We start from the raw sequence: 22,352 nt of genomic DNA on the forward strand, positions 1-22,352 counted from the left end.
TTTCTCCCACCCACCCCTGTCATGCAGTTTCATTCCCCTCCTTTCTCCTGGTCTCATCTGTCAATCATCTGTCCCTTATCTGGTTCCCCTTGTCGCCCTCCCTACATAACCTCATACCTTCTAACTTCTATCATTGCTCTCCCCTCCCCCACCTGGCTGCATCAGCTCTTTTCACTTCTCTTTCTCCATATCTGCTTCATTTCCTCCCTCTTTATATCCTCTGTCCCAATACAGTCTTTACCCAAAATATCAAATATTCCTTCACCTTTATAGATGCTGCTTGACATACTGAATTCTTCTGGCAGTGTGTATTTTATTACAGGAGAATGCAAGAAAAAGCCAGCAGATCAGATGTCTATGCAAATCTGTTCATTCTGATATAAAAAGGAAAAGCAAGTCATCTGAAATTTTTAATTTCTGTAAGCAATTAGAACTTGGCAAGAGGGAGTAGTCTTCAACTTGAAATGTTTCACTTTCTGACTTGCTGAGTGTTTCAGGCATTTCCTGTTTTTATTTCCCTGACTTGGAAGAGCAGGTGCAGCAACTGAGGGGAAAGGGTTTTGGATCCAAGTGTTTGAGCAACTGCTGTACCAAAATACCTTGGCTACAGTATTTGCATAACAAAATGTGCACCTTTTAAATTATTTCAGTTTGTATTAATAACTCAATTTTTTTCAGGAATTTGTATTGGAACATGTTTTTGGATATAGAGGCTTTGACTGTCGCAACAATCTTCATTATCTCAATGATGGAACAGATATTATTTTTCACACAGCAGCCGCTGGCATTGTTCAGAATCTGTCATCAGGTAATGAATGTCTGATTGTTCAGATTAAACAATGAATATAATATATTGTTAAAGCCTTTGTTAATAAAAGGCTATTGTATTTGTGACTCAAGTAAGGACATAATTGTCATTTCTTGAAAATCAACAATTTTGACAATATCATCCCTGAAAATAATGTTAATGATATTGCATTCCTAGTAACAATACTCTACAAACATTTTTGTATTAATAAATAGACCATAGAATCATTATACCACTGGAAGCTGCCATTTCAGTCCATCTATGCCCACTCTGCTCCCCACCATCAAAATATCTCTTGCCTAAATCCTTAAATCTGTAAATGTTAACAGTTTTTCTGCTTGTTTTCATAATTTTGTACATGTTTGTCAAATCTCTTTTCATCCTCCTTTGCTCTAAGGAGAACAATCCCAGTTTCTCCAATCTAACCTAAAGCTAAAATTCCTTCACCCAAAACCATTCTCTACACCCTCTTGATGATTTTCACGTTCTTCCAAAAGTATGGTGGTTAGAAATGCGCCCAAACATGGTGCTGTTGCTTCATCAGAGCTACTTTAAATTTCAGCGCATCTCTCTGTTTTTGCACTGTGTCTGCTTATTAAGATCTATATTTATGAAGCACAGGATCCCATGTGCTTTGCTAACTACTGATAATAGCTTCAGAAAATTTTGATATTTTGATCTGTATTCCAATTCTCAAGTCATTTGATATAGTGACCTCATCTTGGACTTTGGCTCAAAATGATAATGAGTTCTCTCTTATAGGGGTGGAGTTTCTCTCTTATACTCCCTTAGGTGAAATATTTAGTAAGCTTTATCCATCACAACAGTAATATTTAATACCATTTTAATGTTTCCTTTTATGAGATTGTGACCACTGGAATTGCAGTGGACACGACAAAATAACCACACAAGGCATTTGTAGAGGGAATAAAACGGCTTTACTCTTCATCACCCCGCGCAATCTTATAAAAGCCAGAATCGTGCTCGACAGGTGCTGACGTCACGTGGCCAGTTTGATGCCTCCTGGGACTTGTGGTGATGCCATAGTATGACTACACAACACCCCCCCCCCCCCACCCCGCCAAGAACTGGCAGAAAGGTTTGTCTGTCTTCTAGGTTGTCGACCTCACATGTGCACGTGAGCTGGTTTAAGCCTGTCAATAGTGAAAGACTGTGGATTCTCTCCAATGTCCAAAATACGTGTCGACCTAGTTTGTCTGAGTATCCTGTAAGGTCCTTCGTAGGGTGTCTATAAAGGTTGACCAAGTGTTCCCTTCGGTTGAAGACATATTCACAGTTTTTGAGGTTTTCGGACACAAAAGAAATGTTCTCCATGTGATGATGGTAGTATAGGAGTCAATTTTCCTATGATCTTCCTTAGCCTGCTCAACAGTTCTTTAGGATCATCACTAGAGTTTGAATGGTAGGGGACGAACTCCCCTGGAACCACCAATGGTGCGCCGTATATGAGCTCCACAGATGAAGCTTGGAGGTCCTCCTTTGGAGTTGTTCTAATGTCCAGTAATACCGAGGGTAGCACATCAGCCCAGTTTGGGCCCTCTAACCGAGCCATCAAGGCTGAACTTGAGATATCGATGAAATTTTTCCACCATTCCATTGGCCTGGGGATGATGAATTGTTGTACTGAGCAAGCGAGACCAGGCCATCCATAGTGAGGAAGTAACTGAGGAATGCCCGAGCACAAGTGTCCATAGTAGCATCTACCATAGGCACAGCCTTGGGCTATGCAAAAACCTGTCTATTACTGTAAAAAGATAATGGTATCCTCTTGAAACAGGAAGCAGATCAACATGGACATGAGCAAATTGCCAAGTAACTGCTGTGAAGGACTGCAGTGGTGCCTTAGTATCGCGGTGAACTTTTGCTTTTTGGCAGGCAATGCATTTGTGTAACATTTTGTTTTAACACCATGACACACGAACCTATCTGAAACCATATGAATGGTAGATCTAATCGATGGATGTGAGAGACTATGCACAGAGTCAAATACTCAATGTTTGCATGATGCCAGAACTACTGGGCGTGGGTGTCCTGTTGATATATCACGGAGGAATAGTTTGCCATCAACTCCAAACTGAACATCTTTCAATTGCAATTTTGTGATTATAGTCCGATAAGCATTCATCACATGGTCATTTTCTTGGCCCGCGGCCAAAGCTGTGTAGTCACTACCTTGATCTACAGACGAAACCTTGAGTGGAGAAGAGCGGGAAAGTACATCAGCTATTACATTGTCTTTTCTGGAAATATGTAGTATTTTTGTGGAAAATTCTCAAATGAATAATAATTGCTGTTGTTGTTGAGCTGACCAGGGCTCTGTGACCTTGGAAAGGGCCTGTGGTAATAACACCAAGACGAGGTGTCCGCAAGCTACTTGCTTGTATTGGGCTACTGCCTGCTTGTAGGGAGTGATGTGCTAAGAGCACTAGAGTGTGACACAGATTCAATATTGGAGGGGTTGGTTGTGCAGACGTCTTTCCTTGCTGTGCTTCTTAGCCAGCCATAAAATTTCTGCCTCCACTGCTACAGCCCTTGGGTCTTCAAATGAACACTTGGATAACAAGAGCCTGATATCATTTGGCATTTACTCTAAAAAGAGCTGCTCAAATAACATATTAGGCCTTTTGCCAGCTGCCAGGAACAGCATTTCATCTATTACTTCTGAAGGGGCATATGATCACCCAACCCATCGAAATGTAGTAGTTTTGCTGCCCTTTCCCTATACATGTACCATATACATGTAATAAAAGAGCTTTTAAAACATAATACTTGCTGGTATGTGGTGGATCCCTTAGGAAGTCACTGACCCTCTTAGGGATGGTCTGGTCCAGAGCACTGACAAGATGGTAATAATAAGTGGTGTCCAATTCAACTTTGTGAAGGTGAAATTGTGCTTCAGCCGATTGGAACCACAGTTCAGACTCAGCTGTCTAGAAAAGTGGTAGCCATGTTTGTCCAAAAATACGTTTTTGGACTCATTGGGGTCACCAATTGTGGCCACTGGAATCGCAATGGACACGACAAAAAAACTACACAAGGCATTTCCAGAGTGAATCAAACTGATTTACTCTTCATCACCCACGCAACCTTTAAAAAGCCAGAATCACATGCTCGACATGCGTTGATGTCATCACGCACTGACATACATGGCCAGTTGTAGAGTTGTAGTGCTGCCATAGCGCCGCTGCAGGTCAATAATTAGTGCCAACAATGTTAACCAATAAATATTTTTAAAAATCATAATTTTATATATAGCTACATAAGAAATGGTTCCTCACACCTAGTGAGTACTTATGGGAACAGAAATGAGCTACTTTTAATTTCAAAATACATAATTTGAAGTTCAACCACAAATCAGATCTGCTATTTATATGTTCAGACAAATTATGTTGATCTGTATTTTATTTCAATTAACTTCATGTGCAGCATTTGGAGAATTTCAGTCCTTTCCAACATTTTGTAACCTTTTTGAATATAGGAACACCTTAATCTGTGTGAATCTTATAATGCTGAAATCATCTTGATTTCAGCACAGAATGTTCATTTTGTTTTGTTATGGGATTTCATTTGAAATACTTCTGATCAGGTCTGCAGAGTTTTTATGTGGAACATACAGATGACATCCTTTGCTTAACTGTCAATCAACACCCAAAATACAAAAATGTTGTGGCAACTGGACAAATTGGTAAGATAAATTACTGCTTCAACATAATGACTTCATTGTTATTAATGAGAATACATAATGTGAAGTTCAACCACAAATCAGATCTGCTATTTATATGTTAATATTGTTACATTTGAATGATATTTTGGGGGTATTTGTTGAAATACTTAAGACAAATAGATACATGAACAGGACCTGGAATGTAGCACATTGCCAAGAGTAGAAAATAAAGAAAAGATAAATCAAAAACTTGGCCAAGTGTTTCCTCAGAATAGTACTTGCTTTGCTGCCACATTGACGATAGAAACCCCCAACCCCCAGGGGATTCCACTCCATAACCATATAACCATTTACGGAGCAGAAAAAGGGCATGTTGGCCTTTCGAGTCCACACCGGTTCAAAACCTCCCGCTTACCGCCAATAATCCTCCAACCCCCTCACCTCCATGTACACATCCAACCTTTTTAATGACAGAAGGGACCCTGACGCAACTATCTCACTTTGAGAACAATGGAATATAAGCATTTCTGAAGAGATTCATAGCTGTTAATGATGCAGTGATTTCATGCTTCTGTTTAAAAAAAATAAATGAAGAACAATATAATTACAAACAAAACAAGAAAAAATTCCTTATTTGTTATGATAGCTTGACTGTGGAGCAACAAGTTAGTTACTGCAAGCTCACATTTTATCAGCAGACAAATTAAGAGCAAGAATAGGCCCCTCAGTGATTCAAGTCTCCTTCCCATTCAATATGATTGTGTGAATCTGACTGAAATCTTAACTCCATATTCTTCCTTTTCCTGGTAACCTTTGATTCTTGATTAATCAAGAGGATGAATCTACCTAATATTCAACTGCATTTGAAGAAAGTGTATTCAAAAGACACCCATCCCACAAAAGTTAAATACTGGTTTGTCTGCCTTGTAGTCATGGAATCATACAGAATGGAAAGAAGCCCATTGGCCCAATTTGTCTTTGCCAACCAAAATGCCTATTTAAGCTAATGCCATTTGTCTGCATTTGGCCTATATCCCTCCAAATCTTTCCTATCCATGTGCCTTCTAAATATCCTTTAAACATTATAATTGTGCCTCACTCTGCCACCTCTAACAGTTCATTCCATATACCCACCATTCTCTGTGGAAAAGATTGACCCTCAGATCACATTTAAATTTTCCCCTTCTCATTTTACAATTAAGCCTTCTAGTTTAAGACTCCTCAATCATGGGGGAAAAAGACTGACTTTCTGTCCTATCTATGCTCCTCATGCTCTTTATAAATCTTTATCAGATCATCCTTTGTTTCAGCCTTTCCAATCTCTCCTAACGCAAGCCATCCAATCCAAGCCACATCCCTGAGAATCTTTTATGCATCCTCCCCAGCTCAATCACACAACATTCCAAGTGTGGTTTAACCATTTTGAATAACTGCAACATGACATCCTAGCTCTTATATTCAATACCACAACTGACAAAGGTAAGCATGTTATACACCGCCTTCACCACCCTGTGTACCCATGTTACCACTTTCAGGAAACACTGAACTTAAATTCCTAAGCTTCATTGTTCAACAGAATTTTCCAGTGCCTGTATGTCCTGCCCAGTTTATCTTCCCAAAATGTACGACTTTGCACATGTCTGAGTTGAATTCTATCTGTCTTTCCTCTACCACTTACTCAGTTGTAACCTTAAACCAGGGGTTGGCAAAGTGGTCTATTTTGACACCTGACTATCCAAGGGATCAATAAATGTCTAGGCTACAGAGAAATTTGTTATTGGTAAAATTTATTTATTTATTTTATATGCTGGTGGGGGGTCAATGAGAAATCAAGGATTCCATGAAGAGGTCGATGGTTTAAAAAGTTTGCCAATCTCTGCCTTAAACAAACTTCTTCACTGTATACTATACCACCAATTTTGTTGTCATCTGGAAATTTAGTAATAGAAACGATAAACCACAGGGACAAAGGACTAATAACTGTAGTGTTCCACAGACCTCCAAAATGAAAGGAAACCTTGCACTACCACTTTCTCTCCTACCACCGATTTAATATTATTCTTTGGCTTTCTCACATTGAATCCCATTTGTTCTTCTGGATCACCCTACTGTACAGGACCTGTTCAAAGGCCTTGCTAAAGTTCATGTGGACAAGGTCTACTGTCTCCCCATGTCAATCCTCTTGGTCATCTAATCAAAATAAATTCAATCAAATCCATATCCCTCTCAGTGGTAAATATAATATAGGTGAGAAGTAGTAATTTAAGATCCTGCCCATCTCCCATGATCACGCTGATTCTTCAGGGGATTTCCTCTCTCCCTCGATCCCCTTTTGCTTTCTCCTTTCCTCTAGATCTTTCTCTCTCTCTCATTTTCTCTCTTCCCTTTTTTCCTCTGCCTCCTTTCCTCCACATTATTTCCAGAGAGCCAAAAACACCCCCCCCCCCACCCTTCGCCCAGTCAATTCTGACCTGTGTCTCATTTATTTCTAATTAGATGTCCTCAGGTGTTTCTATTTAGGAAAAAAGTAAAATATTAGGTAGGTCTTGGATAAGCTTACCAATCTTTTTATAATGAAATAACTTGCATCAGAAATATGAAAAAAATCAACATTAACTCCTTAGCTCTTTTTCAGCCTGTAAAATGTTACAGGTCCAGCCTGTGCTCATCTTTGATTTCCAGTTATTGCTTATGATGGTTGTAGGTTCTATTTTGGAATGAAATATAAATATTTATCCAATTCTCATCTCTGGACTATGCTCCTTGATACTTGTCCAGCTCTTGATCAATGTTAAAATGTTCATGTTTTCCAAGATGCTGAAGGATGTTATCCATGTAATAAAGCATACTAATTATTGAAGATGTAAGACTGGAAAATTGTGTTAAACTTTTCATTGATAGTAATTTAAGAGAGCAAAAAGCGATCCAGAATTATATAGTTAATTTTTTTGGTTTTCATATGCATCTCAGGGTAATCTTTTGAACTAACCCAAGTATTGTTTGGTTCCACTTGTATCTATAATGCAATATATTGATTACTGTTTAGTTATCTTGAACATAAAATGTAAAAAATACTTTGAATTTGCCATACATTAAAACTTTTAGAATGTAATATTGAATTATTATTCTTTTAGTCTCAAATCAGGATTTTGTTTTTTATTAAAACACATTTTACCTTCTGTTCATTATGCATATTTAATTTGTTGTCAATATTTCTCATCGATACTGTTGTGTAATGATTCATCATGGGAGAATACAATATATCTTCGATCAATATTTCCTCATTTGCAATTGCTGTCTCAATGCAGGTGATATTACAGACACATCAGGTAAGGCTATCAGCTCTTGTCCCTTTCCCACATTACATCACTGTCTTTATTTTTGTTTGCGCAGCTTCACTGATCCTCTTGTCATTGTGAAACTGTAATAATGTATTTGCTCATGGCGCAAATACATGTGGTTGTGCAGTCCATGGTTTTGTTTAGTTTGTTCCTATTGATAATTGATAGTATTAGGATATTAAGTATTCAGTGTATGTTTCTTATTTGAGCTATATTGGTAGGCTGTGAATGTATTTAGCAGGATAGATCCAATCAATTTCTTAAAATATTTATATAAGCTCATAAAAAGAGCCATTAAGTTTCAAATGTTTTCTAGTTTAATTTTAATGCATATAATGTTTTTACAATTACCAGGAGCAACTCCATCCATTCATGTATGGGATGTCATAAGCAAGCAGACACTCTCTATCTTACGTTGTTCTCATAATAAGGGTGTCTGTTATGTGAACTTCAGTGCTACAGGCAAGTTGCTATTATCAGTGGGTGTGGATCCTGAACATACTATCTCTGTTTGGAGATGGCAAGAAGGTACATTTTAAAGTCTGTTATAATTAATGTTATTAATTCAATTTCCATAGCCATTAACCTTTATTCATCATATAAACACATAAATTTGTTGATTGAACACTAATGTCATGTCATGAATGATCAATGCAAGAGAAAATACATTGCTCATCCTAAAAATATTTCCTAATTCTTTCAAGTGAAAAATAAAAGTCTGCAGATACTGTGATTGTAGTAAAAACACAAAACTGCTGGAGGAACTCAACAGGTCTTGCATTGTCCATAGGAGGTAAAGATATATAACCATCGTTTCAGGTCTGAGCGTTTCATCAAAAGCAGGCAGGTCCCTGAATAAAAAGGCGAGGAGAGTAGACAAGAAAGGGCAGGGGGAGAAGCAAAGACCGACAGGAAAAAGTGATAATTGGACATGGATAGGAGGGCAGGAAAAGTGAGAATTGATTGCAGAAAGGGTGTAAATCTATGAATGCAGAGTTGGATGAAAGGAGAGAGAGGAGAGCTAGAGGATACATAGGGATAGAGAAAGAGAAAGACAGGGAGTGAGTGCTAATGGAAACCGGTGAAGTTGACATTAATGCCATCTGGGTGGAGGCTGCCTAGACGGAATATGAGTTGTTGTTCCTCCAATTTGCTGGCAGCCTGAATCCAGCAATGCACCAGATCATGGACAGACATGTTGGCATGAAAATGAGACAGGAAATTGAAATGGGTTGCCACTGGCTTTGTGGGTGCTAGGTCATGCTTAACCAAGCTTATGGAGTTTTTCTAGGTGGTTACGAAGAACATTGATGAAGAAAAGGATGTATATGTTGTCTACATGGACTTTAGTAAAACCTTTGACAAGGTCCCAAATGCGAGGATAGTCAGAAAGATTCAGGCGCTTGGTATTCATGGTTAGGTAGTAAACTGGATTTGACATTAGTTATAAGGAAGAATCCAGAGAGTGGTAGTGGATGATTGCTTCTCAGACTCGAGTCCTGTCACTGGTGTGCCTCTAAAATTGAAATGTTATAAAACAGAACAATGCAGCACAGTTCAGGACCTTCTGCCCTCGATATGGTGCCGACCCATAAATTCCTTCCAAATAAAAATACTAAACTCTCCCTACTCCATAACCCTCTATTTTCCTTTCATCCATGTGTCTGTCTAAGAGTCTCTTAAATGCCTCCAATGTTTCAGCCACTACCACCATCCCTGGCAAGGCATTCCAGGCACCCACAATTGTCTGTGAAAAAAACCTTATCGCTGATGTCTCCCCTAAACTTCCCTCCCTTAACTTTGTACATATGTTCTCTGGTGTTTGCTGATCATGCCCTGGGAAACAGGTGCTGGCTGTTCACCCTATCTATGCCTCTCATAATCTTGTAGTCCTCCATCCTACCATCTTTTCATTATTTCAGTGGGACCAACCTATCTTGAACCCTGCACAAGTGGTCCCTAAACTTCCTCCACATTGCTTCTATGCTTTCACCCTTAAACATATTTTCCCAATTTATTCTCACTAGTTACTGCCTTATCCCTTCATCATTATTAGCCCTTCCCCAGTAAAGCACTTTCCCAGTTTGACTGTTTTTATCCTTTTCCATAGCTATGTTGAAGCTAAGGGAGTTGTGGTCACTCTCAGCAAAATGCTCCCCCGCCAAGAGGTCCACCACCTCACCAGGTTCATTCCCCAGAGCCAGATCCAGTTCGGCCTCTCCTCTCATCAGCCAGTCCACATACTGTGTCAGGAACCCTTCTTGTACACACCTGACAAATTCAGCCTCATCTATCCCTCTTGCAGTCAATATTAGGGATGTTGAAATCACCCATAACTACAACCCAGTATTTCCTGCACCATTCCACTATCTGCCTGTTTATCTACTCCTCGGTGTACCGGGGGCTATTTGGGGGCCTATAGACTATTCCCAGCACAGTGATCGCTCCCTTCCTATTTCTGACTTCAACCCACACCGACTCAGAGGACACACCCTCTGCAGTGTCCTCCCTTTTCTATGGCCATAATACAATTCCTGACCAGTAATGATACTTCCCCACCCCTTTCCTACCTCCCAACCTATTCTTTTTAAAATACCTAAACCCCGGTACCTGCATCAGCCAATCTTGCCCTTTCTCCAGCCAAGTTTAAGTAATGGCCACAACATTGTAGTAACAGGTATTAATCCATGCTCTAAATTCATCCCCTTTTTTCCTAATACTTCTATCATTGAAATAGACACATTTCAACTTTATGTTTTGTCCCCTGCCTATCCTTTGTCCTTCTACCCTAATCTCTGCACTCTCAGTCTGATTCCCACCCCCCTGCCAAATTAGTTTAAACCTTCCCCAACAGCTTTAGCTACATCAATGATCTGAATAATAATGTGGTAAATTGGATCAGGACATTTGCAGGTGACACAAAAATTGGAGGTGTTGTGGACAGCAAGGAAGGCTTTCAAAGCTTGCAGAGGGAAAGGTAAATGGGTTGCAAATAAAGCTTTTGGCATATCAGCCTTTGTAAATCAATGTATTGAGTATAAGAGTTGGGATGTTATGGTAAAGTTGTACAAGACATTTGTGAGGCCAAACTTGGAGTATTGTGTTCAGTTTTGGTCACCTAACTACAAGAAAGGTATCAATAAAATACAAAGAGTGCAGAGAAGATTTACTAGGATGTTGCCCAGACTTCAGGAACTGAGTTACAGGGAAAGGTTAAAAAGGTTATGACTTTATTCCCTGGAGCATTGAAGAATGAGGGTAGATTTGATAGAAGTATTTAAAATTCTGAGTGGTATAGACAGAGTAAATGTAGGTAGGCTTTTTCCACTGAGAGTAGGTGTGATACACCAGAGGACATGGGTTAAGGGTGAAAGGGAAAATGTTTAGAGGGAACTTCTTCACACAGAGAGTAGTGGGAGTGTGGAATGATCTTCCAGCTGAAGTGGTGAATATGGACTCAATTTTAACATTTAAGAAGAATTTGGACATGTACATAGATGTACATACATATGGAGGGTTATGGAATGGGTGCAGGTCAGTGGGACTAGGCAGAAAAATAATTTGTAAAAACCCACTGGAGGAACTCAGCTAGTCTTTCAGCAGCTATAGGAGACAAAGATATATTGCAGACTTTTGGGCCTGAGCCCTTCTTCAAGGAAGCAAGGAAAAATAGTTTGGCACAGACTAGAAGGGCTGAAGAGCCTGTTCCTGTGCTCTAATGTTCTACGGTACTAGGGATCTGGAACAGCTGGAAAAATGGGCTGAAAAATGGCTGGTGGAATTTAATGCAGACAGTGTGAAGTGTTGAATTTTGGAAAGACAAACCAAGGTAGGGCATGCACGGTAAATGGTTAACCTCTGAGGAATGTAATAGAACAGAAGGATCTGGGAATACAGATACATAATTCCCTGAAAGTAGCTTCATGGGTAAATAAGGTTGTAAAGAAAACTTTTCACATATTTGCTTCATAAATTGAAGTAATCAATATAAGAGTTGGAATGTTATGGAAATGTTGTACAAGACTTTGGTGAGGCCAAATTTGCAGTATTGTGTGTAGTTTTGGTTAGGACTTTATTCCCTGGAGCATAGAAGAATGAGGGGAGTTTTGATAGAGGTACTCAAAATTATGAGGGGAATATACAGAGTAAATGAGTGGAGACATTTTTCATTGAGGTTAGGTGAGATACAAACCAGAGCACATGTGTTACATATGAAAGGGAAGAAATTTTGAGGCGAACATCTTCACACAGAGTAGTGGAAGTGTGGAATGAGCTGCCAGCTGAAGCTCAATTTTCACATTTGAGAAAAATTTAGACAGGTACATGGAGGGGTAAGGAGGACTATGGACTTAGGTACAGGGCAGTGGAACTAGGCATAATAATAAACTAGAAGAGCCAAAGAGCCTGTTTTCTGTGCTGCAATGTTCTATGGGAAATCCCTGCTATTGCAGCAGACAGAGCAAAGGTGTTCAATGAAGGGATCTCTCTCAGCCTGTGTCCAGACTCTCCGATGTAGAGGGATCAAAATAGGAACATTGAGACCAAAATGCAGTGGATGATTCCACAGATTCACAGGTGAAGTGTTGCTTCATTTAGAAAGACTCTTTGGGGCCTGATTACTGGCAATGAAGGAGGCATCAATGCACTTGCTTCAGACACAGGGTAGGTTCCAAAGATTCGATTGTTAGTCCCTTTGGCCCTCATTGTGCCAACCATATATTCCTTGGTTATATATTTTTACCTCCTATAAACATTGTGAGACCTCAGTTCCTCTAACATTTTTGTGTTTTTCCTTATTATTTTTATGTGTGATAGATTTTTTTTTAATCAGTAGGAGCAATCAGATAATTTGCACATTCATGGTATGTTTCCAGATTATAGCTCTGGGTCCTCTATGCAAATGATAGGTGTGACTTTGAATTTTTATACAAAGATAATTTTTGCTTAAACCTTGAAATCTTACTATACACGAGGACTGTGATGGCCACTTTTTGCACTCGATCAGGGCCATCATGGGTATTAGTCTTCACTCCATTTTGGACATATTTAAGAAATGGTGTGTCAAGAAAGCAGCTTCTATCATCAAGCACTTTCACCACCCAAGCCATGCCCTTTTCTCACTGCTACCATCTGGAAGGAGGTACAGGGACCTGAAGATGAACACATTAATGGAATGCGGTACTATGGGCATGACCTAACCGGGATGGGCAGACTGGCCTGCCTTCTATACCTGTAGCTCCTCTCCATAAGATCCCTAATGAAGGCTGAGAGCCCTAGTTTCCACCCCTCATACCTACCTTGGATGTGAGACAACAGCATGTAGAGGCATGCCAAAGTTTTCCCATTTAATAAAACCTTTGACTACTTGATTTATGTCTGAGAGTGGTAATTGATCATGCTACAATTTATTAATCAGAAATTTTAACTGCCATGGACAAGGTGATTAGACTGGAGAAGCTGTAAACCGATCCGAAGGAACCAGAGGCTTCTGTCAGGTTCAACATGTGGCTACATTGCTTGAAGGCCTACATGAGACACCACGAGATCACAACTGACAGTGATCAATATGGCCTGCTCTTCACCGAGTGTACCAAATAATCTGTGACTGTAATGGGTATGAAGAAGAAATGGCCCTGCTGCATCAGCAATACAGAGTCCTAATGTACACTATGTATGCTCGCCACCAACTGTGTACCCAATGCCAGGGCCCTAGTGAGTCAGTCGATGATTTTGTAAAGGCCTTGTAGGAGCTGGGGCGAGCCTGCAGGTGCCAGGATGTCACTGCAGCGACTTACCAGAAGGAGCTTATTGGCAATGGGCTAGTCGCAGGCTTCCGCTCCCATCACATAAGGGATAATGATACCATCTGCAGCCATAATCAGAAGGAACACAAGAAGAACCTGCAGGGGTTCCTGGCCAACACAAAATCCCTCAACCTCACATACAATAAGAAAAAGGGTGTATTTAGCACTAATCAGCTGGTAATCCTGGGGTATGTGGTGGAGCATGATATCAACACCCCTGACCCCAATTGCATGCGCCCCCTTAGGGAACTACCTCTGCCTCAAAACCCCAAGGTTTTAAAAAGGTGCCTGGGCTTTTCTCGTAATATGCCCAATGGATCCCCAACAATGCCTACAAGGCCCAACCTCTGGTGAAAACCACCACCTTTACCCATTGATGGAGGCCCATAAGGCTTTCAAGAGCATCAAGGATGAGATTGCCAAGGCAGTGATGCACGTCATTGATGAATCTGTCCCATTCCAAGTGGAGGGGATGCTTCTGACTTCGCCCTGGTCACCATACTGAACGCAGGCACTCCACCATTGAGACGGAGGCACAAGCTATAGTGGAGGCCGTGCGGCACTGGAGACACGATTTGGATGGCAGACCATTGACCCTGCTGAGCCATCGCTTTTATGTTAAATAATAAAAAGTGGGGGAAATTAAAAATGACAAGATCATGAGGAGGAGAATTGAACTGTCCACCTATAATTATGAGATCTTGTATCAGCCAGACAAGCTCAATGAGCCACCTGATGCTCTGTTCAGGGAAACCTGCACCAAGATACAAGTTGATCACCTCCAAGCCCTCCACGATAGTCTCTGCCACCCCGGGGACACAAGGCTCTACCATTTTGTGAGGACCTTTAACCTCCCATATTCAGTAGAGGAGGCCAGAGAGCTGACTAGCAATTGCTCAGTGTTACAAGATCAAACCAGGAACCACAAAGAAGGCATAACACACAGCGATAAAGATGAACAATTACTTTAACAAAATTTCACTTTCAAACTTTAATTCAAAATCCCCCTTTTACAACAATGCCCACTGGTTCATAACAGTTCTATAACAATGTAAAACTAATAAATTCCCCAGCCTAAATATAACATATGTAATCAAAGTCTAAGTTATATTTCCAACCAGCCCACAGAAAAAAAAACTTAGACACAAAACACATAAGACTCACAAAACTTCGATTACAATCGAAGTAAAGATAGTAAACAAAATTCAGTTTGTTTGGTAAACTGAAGCCAAAAGATCTTTTAGAGAGAGAGAGAGAGAGAGCACAAATTCAAAGTGGTCTTCTTGTGTTGCTTGCAGAGAAAAAGAAAAAAGCTTAGTTTGGATCCTTCTGGCTGCATTCGTAATCTTCATTCCTTTTAAAATGCCCAACATTCCAAACTGCCTCCCAGACAATGACTTATGTTTGGGCTTCCTTCCACTCCACAGCCACACCCAGTGGTAGTTTGTCTTTCAAGTTCAGAAATCTCTAGATCATCTTTTGCACATGCCAGTCCATCTCCCACTCTCTCTCACTCTCAGCAGTTCACCTTCACCTTGGCTCTCAAAGGCAAACTGTCATTTTTTAATATAAAACCACACAACACATAGGTCAATAAACAACACAGAACTCTGTAACACCTCCCCTGCTAAAAAAAAAATTTGGTCCACAAGAACAAATTTTTAACAATTAATGGAAGTATTACATAAATAAATTAAAATAAACATTCCATTTTTACAGTAAGTATATGATTAGAATCATATATAACCAGATTAACATCTTGACAGACAATCTGCTACTCATTATCCATCCCCTTTATGTGTGTAATAATTAAATCATACTCTTGTAATATTAAGCTCCAATTCAATAACTTCTTATTTTTCATTTTAGACAGAAAAAACGATGGATTGTGATCAGTCTATATTATTAATGGTTTTTGAGCAGTACAAATATATACATCAAGCTGTTGCAATGCTAAAACGAGCGCTAATAACTCCTTCTCAATGTTTGAATAATTTAGTTGATGGTCGTTAAACTTTTTCGAGGAGTACGAAATAAGGTGTTCTACTCCATCACCAACTACTTTGTCACTGGTGTCCACAGCTAAAGAGAATGGCTTTTCAAAATTCGGGGACACAAGTACAGGCCGATGGCATAAAATGGCCTTTAACTTCAGAAACACTTCCTGGCATGCATCTGACCAGATATTTTTTTTCTTTCTTTCCAAGTAGTTTTGTTAATGGGAGTGCAATTTCTCCAAAGTTTTTATAAAATTGACGATATTAGCCAATCATACCTAGAAATCTCCGAAGAGCTTTCTTATTACTATGGATAGGGAACACAGTGATAGTCAATACTTTTACTCCGACCAGTGCCACCTGTCCGTGTCCTACCACATAACCCAGATAATGTACAGTGGCATGTCCAAACTCACTCTTGTGCAAATTCACTGTGAGGTGTGCTTCCACCAGTCTCTGAAATAACTGCTCTAATTCAAGCATGTGTTCTTCACATGTATCTGTACTAATTACTAAATCATCGATATAGGCTCCTGTGTGCTCCAAACCCTAAATTACTGCATTAATCATTCTCTGAAATGTGCCAGGTGCATTTTTCATCCTGAAAGGCATAACATTATACTCATACAATCTCAAAGGTGTAACAAATGCAGAAATCTCCCTGCCATTCTCTGTCAAAGGATCACACCAGTATCCTTTGAAGAGATCAATCTTTGTATGAAACTTAGCCTTTCCCACCTTATCTATACAATCATCTATTCTTGGAATGGAGAATGCATCAGTCTTTGTCACCATGTTTACCTTTTGATAATCTGTACAAAACCTCATTGAGACATCTGGCTTAGGCATCAGAACACAGGGTGAACTCCAATTTGAACAATTTTCAGATGATGTCATTTTTGAGCATATAATCCACCTCTTGATCCAACAATCTGCCCTTTTCCTGATTAACTTGGTAAGGATGCTACTTAATAAGCTTAGCATCACTGACCTCCACATTATGACAAGGCACAGTAGTTTTTTTGGAACATCTGGGAATATATTCTTGAATTTCATAAGTAATATCTTCATTTCTTCCCTTTCTGATTTAGTCAAATGCATTAACTTGGTTTCTAAGTTTTGCAAAACTATGGCATTTTCCAGCCTGGGGCTTATCACTTTGTGTGCTCCATGACCTTCCACAAAACTTATCTCCTCCTTACTTTCCTCTATAACTAACACTTTGGTTGGAATCCTAGTCTCTCCCTTAGTCATTTTCTCAAAGTAAGGTTTAAGCATATTCACGTGACAGACCTGTGTCTCTCTTCGACGATCAAGCGTCTCAATAACATAGGTGACCTTGTTAATTTTTGATTTCACCTTATATGGTTCTGAAAACCAAGCTAGCTCTCAAAGGGTTTGACTGCATTGGAAACAAAACCAATATTTTGTCACCAGTTTTAATGTCCCTAATTTTTGCTTTTTGATCATACCGAATTTTCAATTTTCCCTGAGCAGTTGTTAAATTTTTCCTTGCCATCTCACAAGCCTGTATTAAATTTGAAAACATAATCCAACAGATTTAATTGTATATCATTATGTATCCACTGTTCCTTCGACAATAATAATGGATCCCTGACTTCATGATAAAACACCAACTCAAATGGACTAAAGCCAAGAGACTCCTGAGTTGCCTCTTGAGCAGTAAACAATAACAAATGGATTCCTTCATCCCAATCCTTTTTATTTTCCATGAAATAAGCCCTCATCATATTTTTCACAGGTAACCTTTCCAAGGCCCCTTGACTTTCAGGATGATAGGCAGACGACATAATTTGATGGGCTCCCAATTCATACACCACCTGTTGAAATGTTCTAGACATAAAATTACTCCCTTGGTCTGATTGAATTTCTCTTGGTAGGCCAAACAATGTGAAAAATTTTAGCATAGCCTTCACAATCATCTTTGCTTTAATGTTTCTCAGGGGAATAGCCTCTGGAAACCTTGAAGCTGTGCACATGAGTGTTAGCAAATATTCATGTCCTGCCTTGGTTTTTGGCAATGGGCCAACACAATGCACTCTTACTTTTGAGAAGGGCTTCCCGAAAGCAGGGATGGGTTGTAAAGGTGCCACTGGTGATCCTTGATTAGGCTTGCCCACCAGTTGATAAGTGTGACAGGTTCTACAAAAGTTCACAACATCCTTTCTTAATTTTGACCAATAAAACTGTTTCCTTATCTCTTCTACCATCTTCTTCACTCCAAGATGACCTCCTAAAGGTGTACTATGAGCCAACTTTAATATTTAATTCCTGTAAGTTTTAGGAATTACAACTTGCCTTATTACTGCCCAGTTTTCACTGGCAGGTATCACTTGTGGTCTCCAGTTTCTCATCAATATTCCATCTTGAACAAAGGCAGTTTCATTTTCCTGGTTAGACAGAAAATTATCTCTTATCCCAGCAAGATCAGGATTATGCTTTTGTCTAGCTATTAATTCTCCTCTTGACAACAGCAAAGCTGGATCCTTAGGTTTGTCCTCAATGCTTGCCTCCACTACAGGATCATCTACCTCTACCTTTTTTTTAGACATGGCTCTAGTAATGGCACACGCAGGGTAGATTTCCAAATCCTTTTCAGACTCATAAACCAATGGCTTACTTGTGAGTTTCACTGCAGGTATGACTTTACGCTCTGCTAAATAATTTCCTAACAAAAGAGAAACTATGTCCACCGACAGACTTGATCTTATCCCTATCGTGACTGACCATTAACTAGGTCTGATGCAAAGGTATAGGCTCTGCTACACCACCAATCTCTTTAATTAAATTCACATCTCCAGTATCAGTCTTTTCACCAAAATTCAAAACGTTGCTTAATACAAGCGATTGGGCTGCTCCAGTATCCCCCAGGATTTTAACTGGCACTTGATTGGATCCTTCTTTAACCGAAATGAAACCTTCAGTCATGAATTGTTTAAAAATATCCCTAACTTTCTCACTCTGAACATAGGCGGTTGGTACCACCCCTTTCTCTTTCTTCCTTTTCAGTAAAGGACAATTTGTTATTATGTGCCCTTGCTTCTTACAATAGTGGCAAATAACACTCGAAAATTTTTCCTTCACCCATTTCTCTTCCTCTCTTCCTTTAATCTCACTTCTAGATTTTATTTCTAGTCATCAGCAGTATTCCTTTGAAAAGTTTTCCCTGGTCTCCACTTAAATTTATGGGTTAAAGCATATTTCTCTGCGAACTTAGCCAATTCTTAGCAAGTTTTTATATTTTTCTCTGCCAAGTACACTTGAATATTGTCAGGGACACAATTTTTAATCTCCTCAATCACAATGATTTCCCTCAATAAATCAAAGTTATTTTCTACTTTTGTTGCGGCACACCACCAATCAAAACACACGACCTTCCTATAATCCAGGTAAGATTGGGTGGCTGCTTTTTTTAAACTCCTGAACTTTTGTCTTTAAGCTTCTGGGACTAGTTCATAAGATAGCCTGCTATCTTATAGCCTGCTTTACGAAATCGTAATCAGCTGCTTGTTGTACAGTGAGACATGAGTACACCTGTTGGGCTTTCCTTTTAAGAACACTTTGTAGCAGGGGATGACCACTGGTCTGGTGGCCATTTTAAATTTACAGCTACTTTCTCAAAATGCTGAAAATACTGGTCTATTTCAGCTTCCTCAAATGGAGGAACTAACCTTACTTCTCTACTGACCAGAAACCTCTCCTCCTGACCAGCACGTAGGTTAGGGTCTGCCTCAATTTAGCTAGTTCTAGCTCACGTTTCCATTGTTTTTCTCTCTCCTCCCTTGAGGCTGCCCTTTCATCCATTTCTGCCTGCCTTACTGCTTCCTGTTCGGCTTTCCTTCTGTCTCTCTATTTTTCTCTAATTCTAGTTTTCTCAAAGCCAACTTTACTTCCTCTGAAGTTTTCTCCTTGGGAAACTGTTCTAATGCAACTTCTTCAAATACCCCCTTTCCTACATAGTGCTTAACAATTTTTTGGGCAATTTCCTTTTTTTTCATCGCAGTTTTTACTGTAAGAATTTTTAACTTGTCAACTATAACCATCAGTTCTGACTTTTTAGCCATTTTTAAATTAACCACTGAAGGGTTAGCTATGAACTGGTCAATATTCATAGTTGCTGCTTTTTCTGCTGGTGACTTAAATACTCACCTTTTAATTTTAATTTCAAGCTGGAGCTTGAGTCAAACTCAGACGACTGATAACTAAGCACAAGTCAATTGCTCCTAAAGATTCCAAATTGGTTTGATCCCAGACAATGCCCTCTAATTATGTTACAAGATCAATCCAGCAACCACAAAGAAGGCATATCACACAGGGGTAAAGATGAACAATTACTTTATTAACAAAAATTCACCTTCAAACTTTTGAATTAACAAAATCCCCCCCCCCCCCTTTTATAACAATGCCCACTGGTTACTATGCAAATTTCTATGACAGTGTAAAACTAATACATTCCCCAACCTAAATATAACATATGTAATCAAAGTCTAAGTTATATTTCCAACCAGCCCACAGAAAAAAATCTTAGACACAAAACACATAAGACTCACAAAACTTCGATTACAATCGAAGTAAAGATCGTAAACAAAATTCAGTTTTCTTGGTAAACTGAAGCCAAAAGATCTTTTAGAGAGAGAGCACAAAATTCAAAGTGGTCTTCTTGTGTTACTTGCAGAGAAAAAGAAAAAAGCTTGGTCCAGATCCTTCTGGCTGCCTTTGGAATCTTCATCCCTTTTAAAATGCCCAACATTCCAAACAACCTCCCAGACAATAACTCATACTTGGGCCTCCTTCCACTCCACAGCCACACCCAGTGGTGGTTTGTCTTCCAAGTCCAGAAATCTCGAGATCATCTTTTGCACATGCCCAGTCCGTTTCCCACTCTCACTCTCAGCAGTCCACCTTCACCTTGAGGCCCAGCTCATCAAAGTCACTCACCCCTTCGAACGTCTCATTCTGGACTTCAAGGAGGCTCTCCTGTCCATGAATCAGAACATCTACTTCCTGAATATCATGATTGAGTACACACATTTCCCATTTGCCATCCCCTGGCCTGACATGAACATGTGCCCAGTAAAAAAAAAAATTCTACACACAGTTCTCACCCTGTTCGGAAACCCCAGTTAAGTTCACAGTGACTGGAGAACCGCATTCATGAGAGAGAAGTTGCGGCAGTGCTTCCTTTCTAAGAGCATAGCCACGAGTAGAACCATCAGCTACAACCCCCGTGGGAATGGGCAGGTGGAGAGGGAGAATGGTATGATCTGGAAGGCAGTCCTTTTGGCCCTCAAATCGAAAGGGATGCGTGTACCCCAGTGGCAAGAGGTCCTTCCAGAAACGGTACATACCACCAGGTCTCTACTTTGCACTGCAACTAAATCCACTCCACATGAAAAATTGTTCTCCTTCCCTAAGAGGTTGGCGTTGGTAACCACACTGCCAGTCTGGCTGACGGCTTCAGGGTTGGTGATTCTCTGGAAGCATGTTAGGACCCACAAGGCAGACCCACTGGTCATGGAAGTGCACCTCCTGCATGCTAACCTACACTATGCTCTCGTAAGGTACCCGGACAGACAGGACGACACAGTTGTCATCTGGGACATGGCTTGAGCAAGGGCCCTGGCACGGGAGGTACATCTAGTAGTCTCGTCAGTGACCAGTCAGTCCCAGGAATCACGCTGACAAGCCACGAAGTGATCCCACTTCCACCCGAGTTTTTCCCCCCACCCCTATAAACAAATTCCCCACCCCCCATGGAACTGGTACACACAGACACAGTTCAGCCCTCCAACACTCAGCCTGCCAAACAAGCCACCATAACGCAGGAACCAATGACACTGTGGCAAACGCAGAGGTGGCTGAACCTATGAACTGTTATGGACTGCACAATCAGTGCAGATGGACATTACCCCGTGTCACCCCACCAGACTGCATACAAAAAAAGGGAGAGATGAATGTGGTGGAATGCAATACTGCAGGTATGGCCTCACTGGGCTGAGCAGGCTGGCCCGCCTTCTGTACCTGTTGTTCCTCCCCATAAGATCCCTATTAAAGGTTGAGAGCCCTTGTCTCCTCTCTCATACCTGCCTTGGACATGAGGCAGCAGCATGTAGAGGCATGCCAAGATTTTCTGATTAATTAAGCCTTTGGCTGCTTGCTTCGTGTCTACGAGTGGTCATTGATCGTGCTACAAACACCCAATATTGCAAAAACTTCTCGCCATCCAATTTCTGAATGGACAATGAACTGCAGACACCACTTTTTAAAAAATCTTCTTTTATGCTAATTATTTATTTTAAATAGTGTATTAAGGGAATGTAATTTATTAGTAATTTGTGCACATGTTTATGCACATTACTGCTGCTGCAAACAATAAATTTTGTGACAGGTGCTCATGACAATAAATCTGATTCTGACCATGAATGTCACAGGCGTAGAATGCTGAAGCAGCCTTAACCAAAGGGTTAGGCCTGCTTCTGCATAAATAAAAGGATTTGTTCATTCCTGATTTTTACCAGGAACTACGAGTGTTCAATCTTTAATTTTATATAATAGTTTCATGCCAGGTATGAATAGCCAATTTGTGGACACACAGTACATATTCAGAATTGTTTTGGGAGACTGGCAGGACGAATGGGGAATGGATTCAACTGCTGCTGCAGGCACCTTCTGTGGGTGTGGGCAGGAATTTCTGTT

At 40.1% G+C, this 22,352-nt stretch overlaps 1 protein-coding gene across 6 annotated transcripts in view; it reads left to right on the plus strand.

Annotated features, from left to right (window-relative positions):
• Positions 1-22,352, plus strand: part of LOC138760632 (echinoderm microtubule-associated protein-like 6) — a 371,242-nt gene that overhangs the window by 312,692 nt on the left and 36,198 nt on the right. For 5 of the 6 annotated variants that reach the window (XR_011355764.1, XM_069931442.1, XM_069931441.1 and 2 more), the window contains 4 exons: positions 679-808; positions 4,416-4,514; positions 7,802-7,822; positions 8,189-8,362. Coding sequence is in view for 5 of the 6 variants with exons in the window: in XM_069931442.1 (XP_069787543.1) it covers positions 679-808; positions 4,416-4,514; positions 7,802-7,822; positions 8,189-8,362 (424 nt within the window). In the remaining variant the exon portion in view is untranslated. The remainder of the gene's footprint in view (positions 1-678; positions 809-4,415; positions 4,515-7,801; positions 7,823-8,188; positions 8,363-22,352) is intronic. The other variant, XM_069931440.1, reaches the window with a different exon arrangement.

This window comes from Narcine bancroftii, chromosome 4 (genome assembly GCF_036971445.1).
Source record: "Narcine bancroftii isolate sNarBan1 chromosome 4, sNarBan1.hap1, whole genome shotgun sequence".
Lineage (NCBI taxonomy): Eukaryota > Metazoa > Chordata > Chondrichthyes > Torpediniformes > Narcinidae > Narcine > Narcine bancroftii.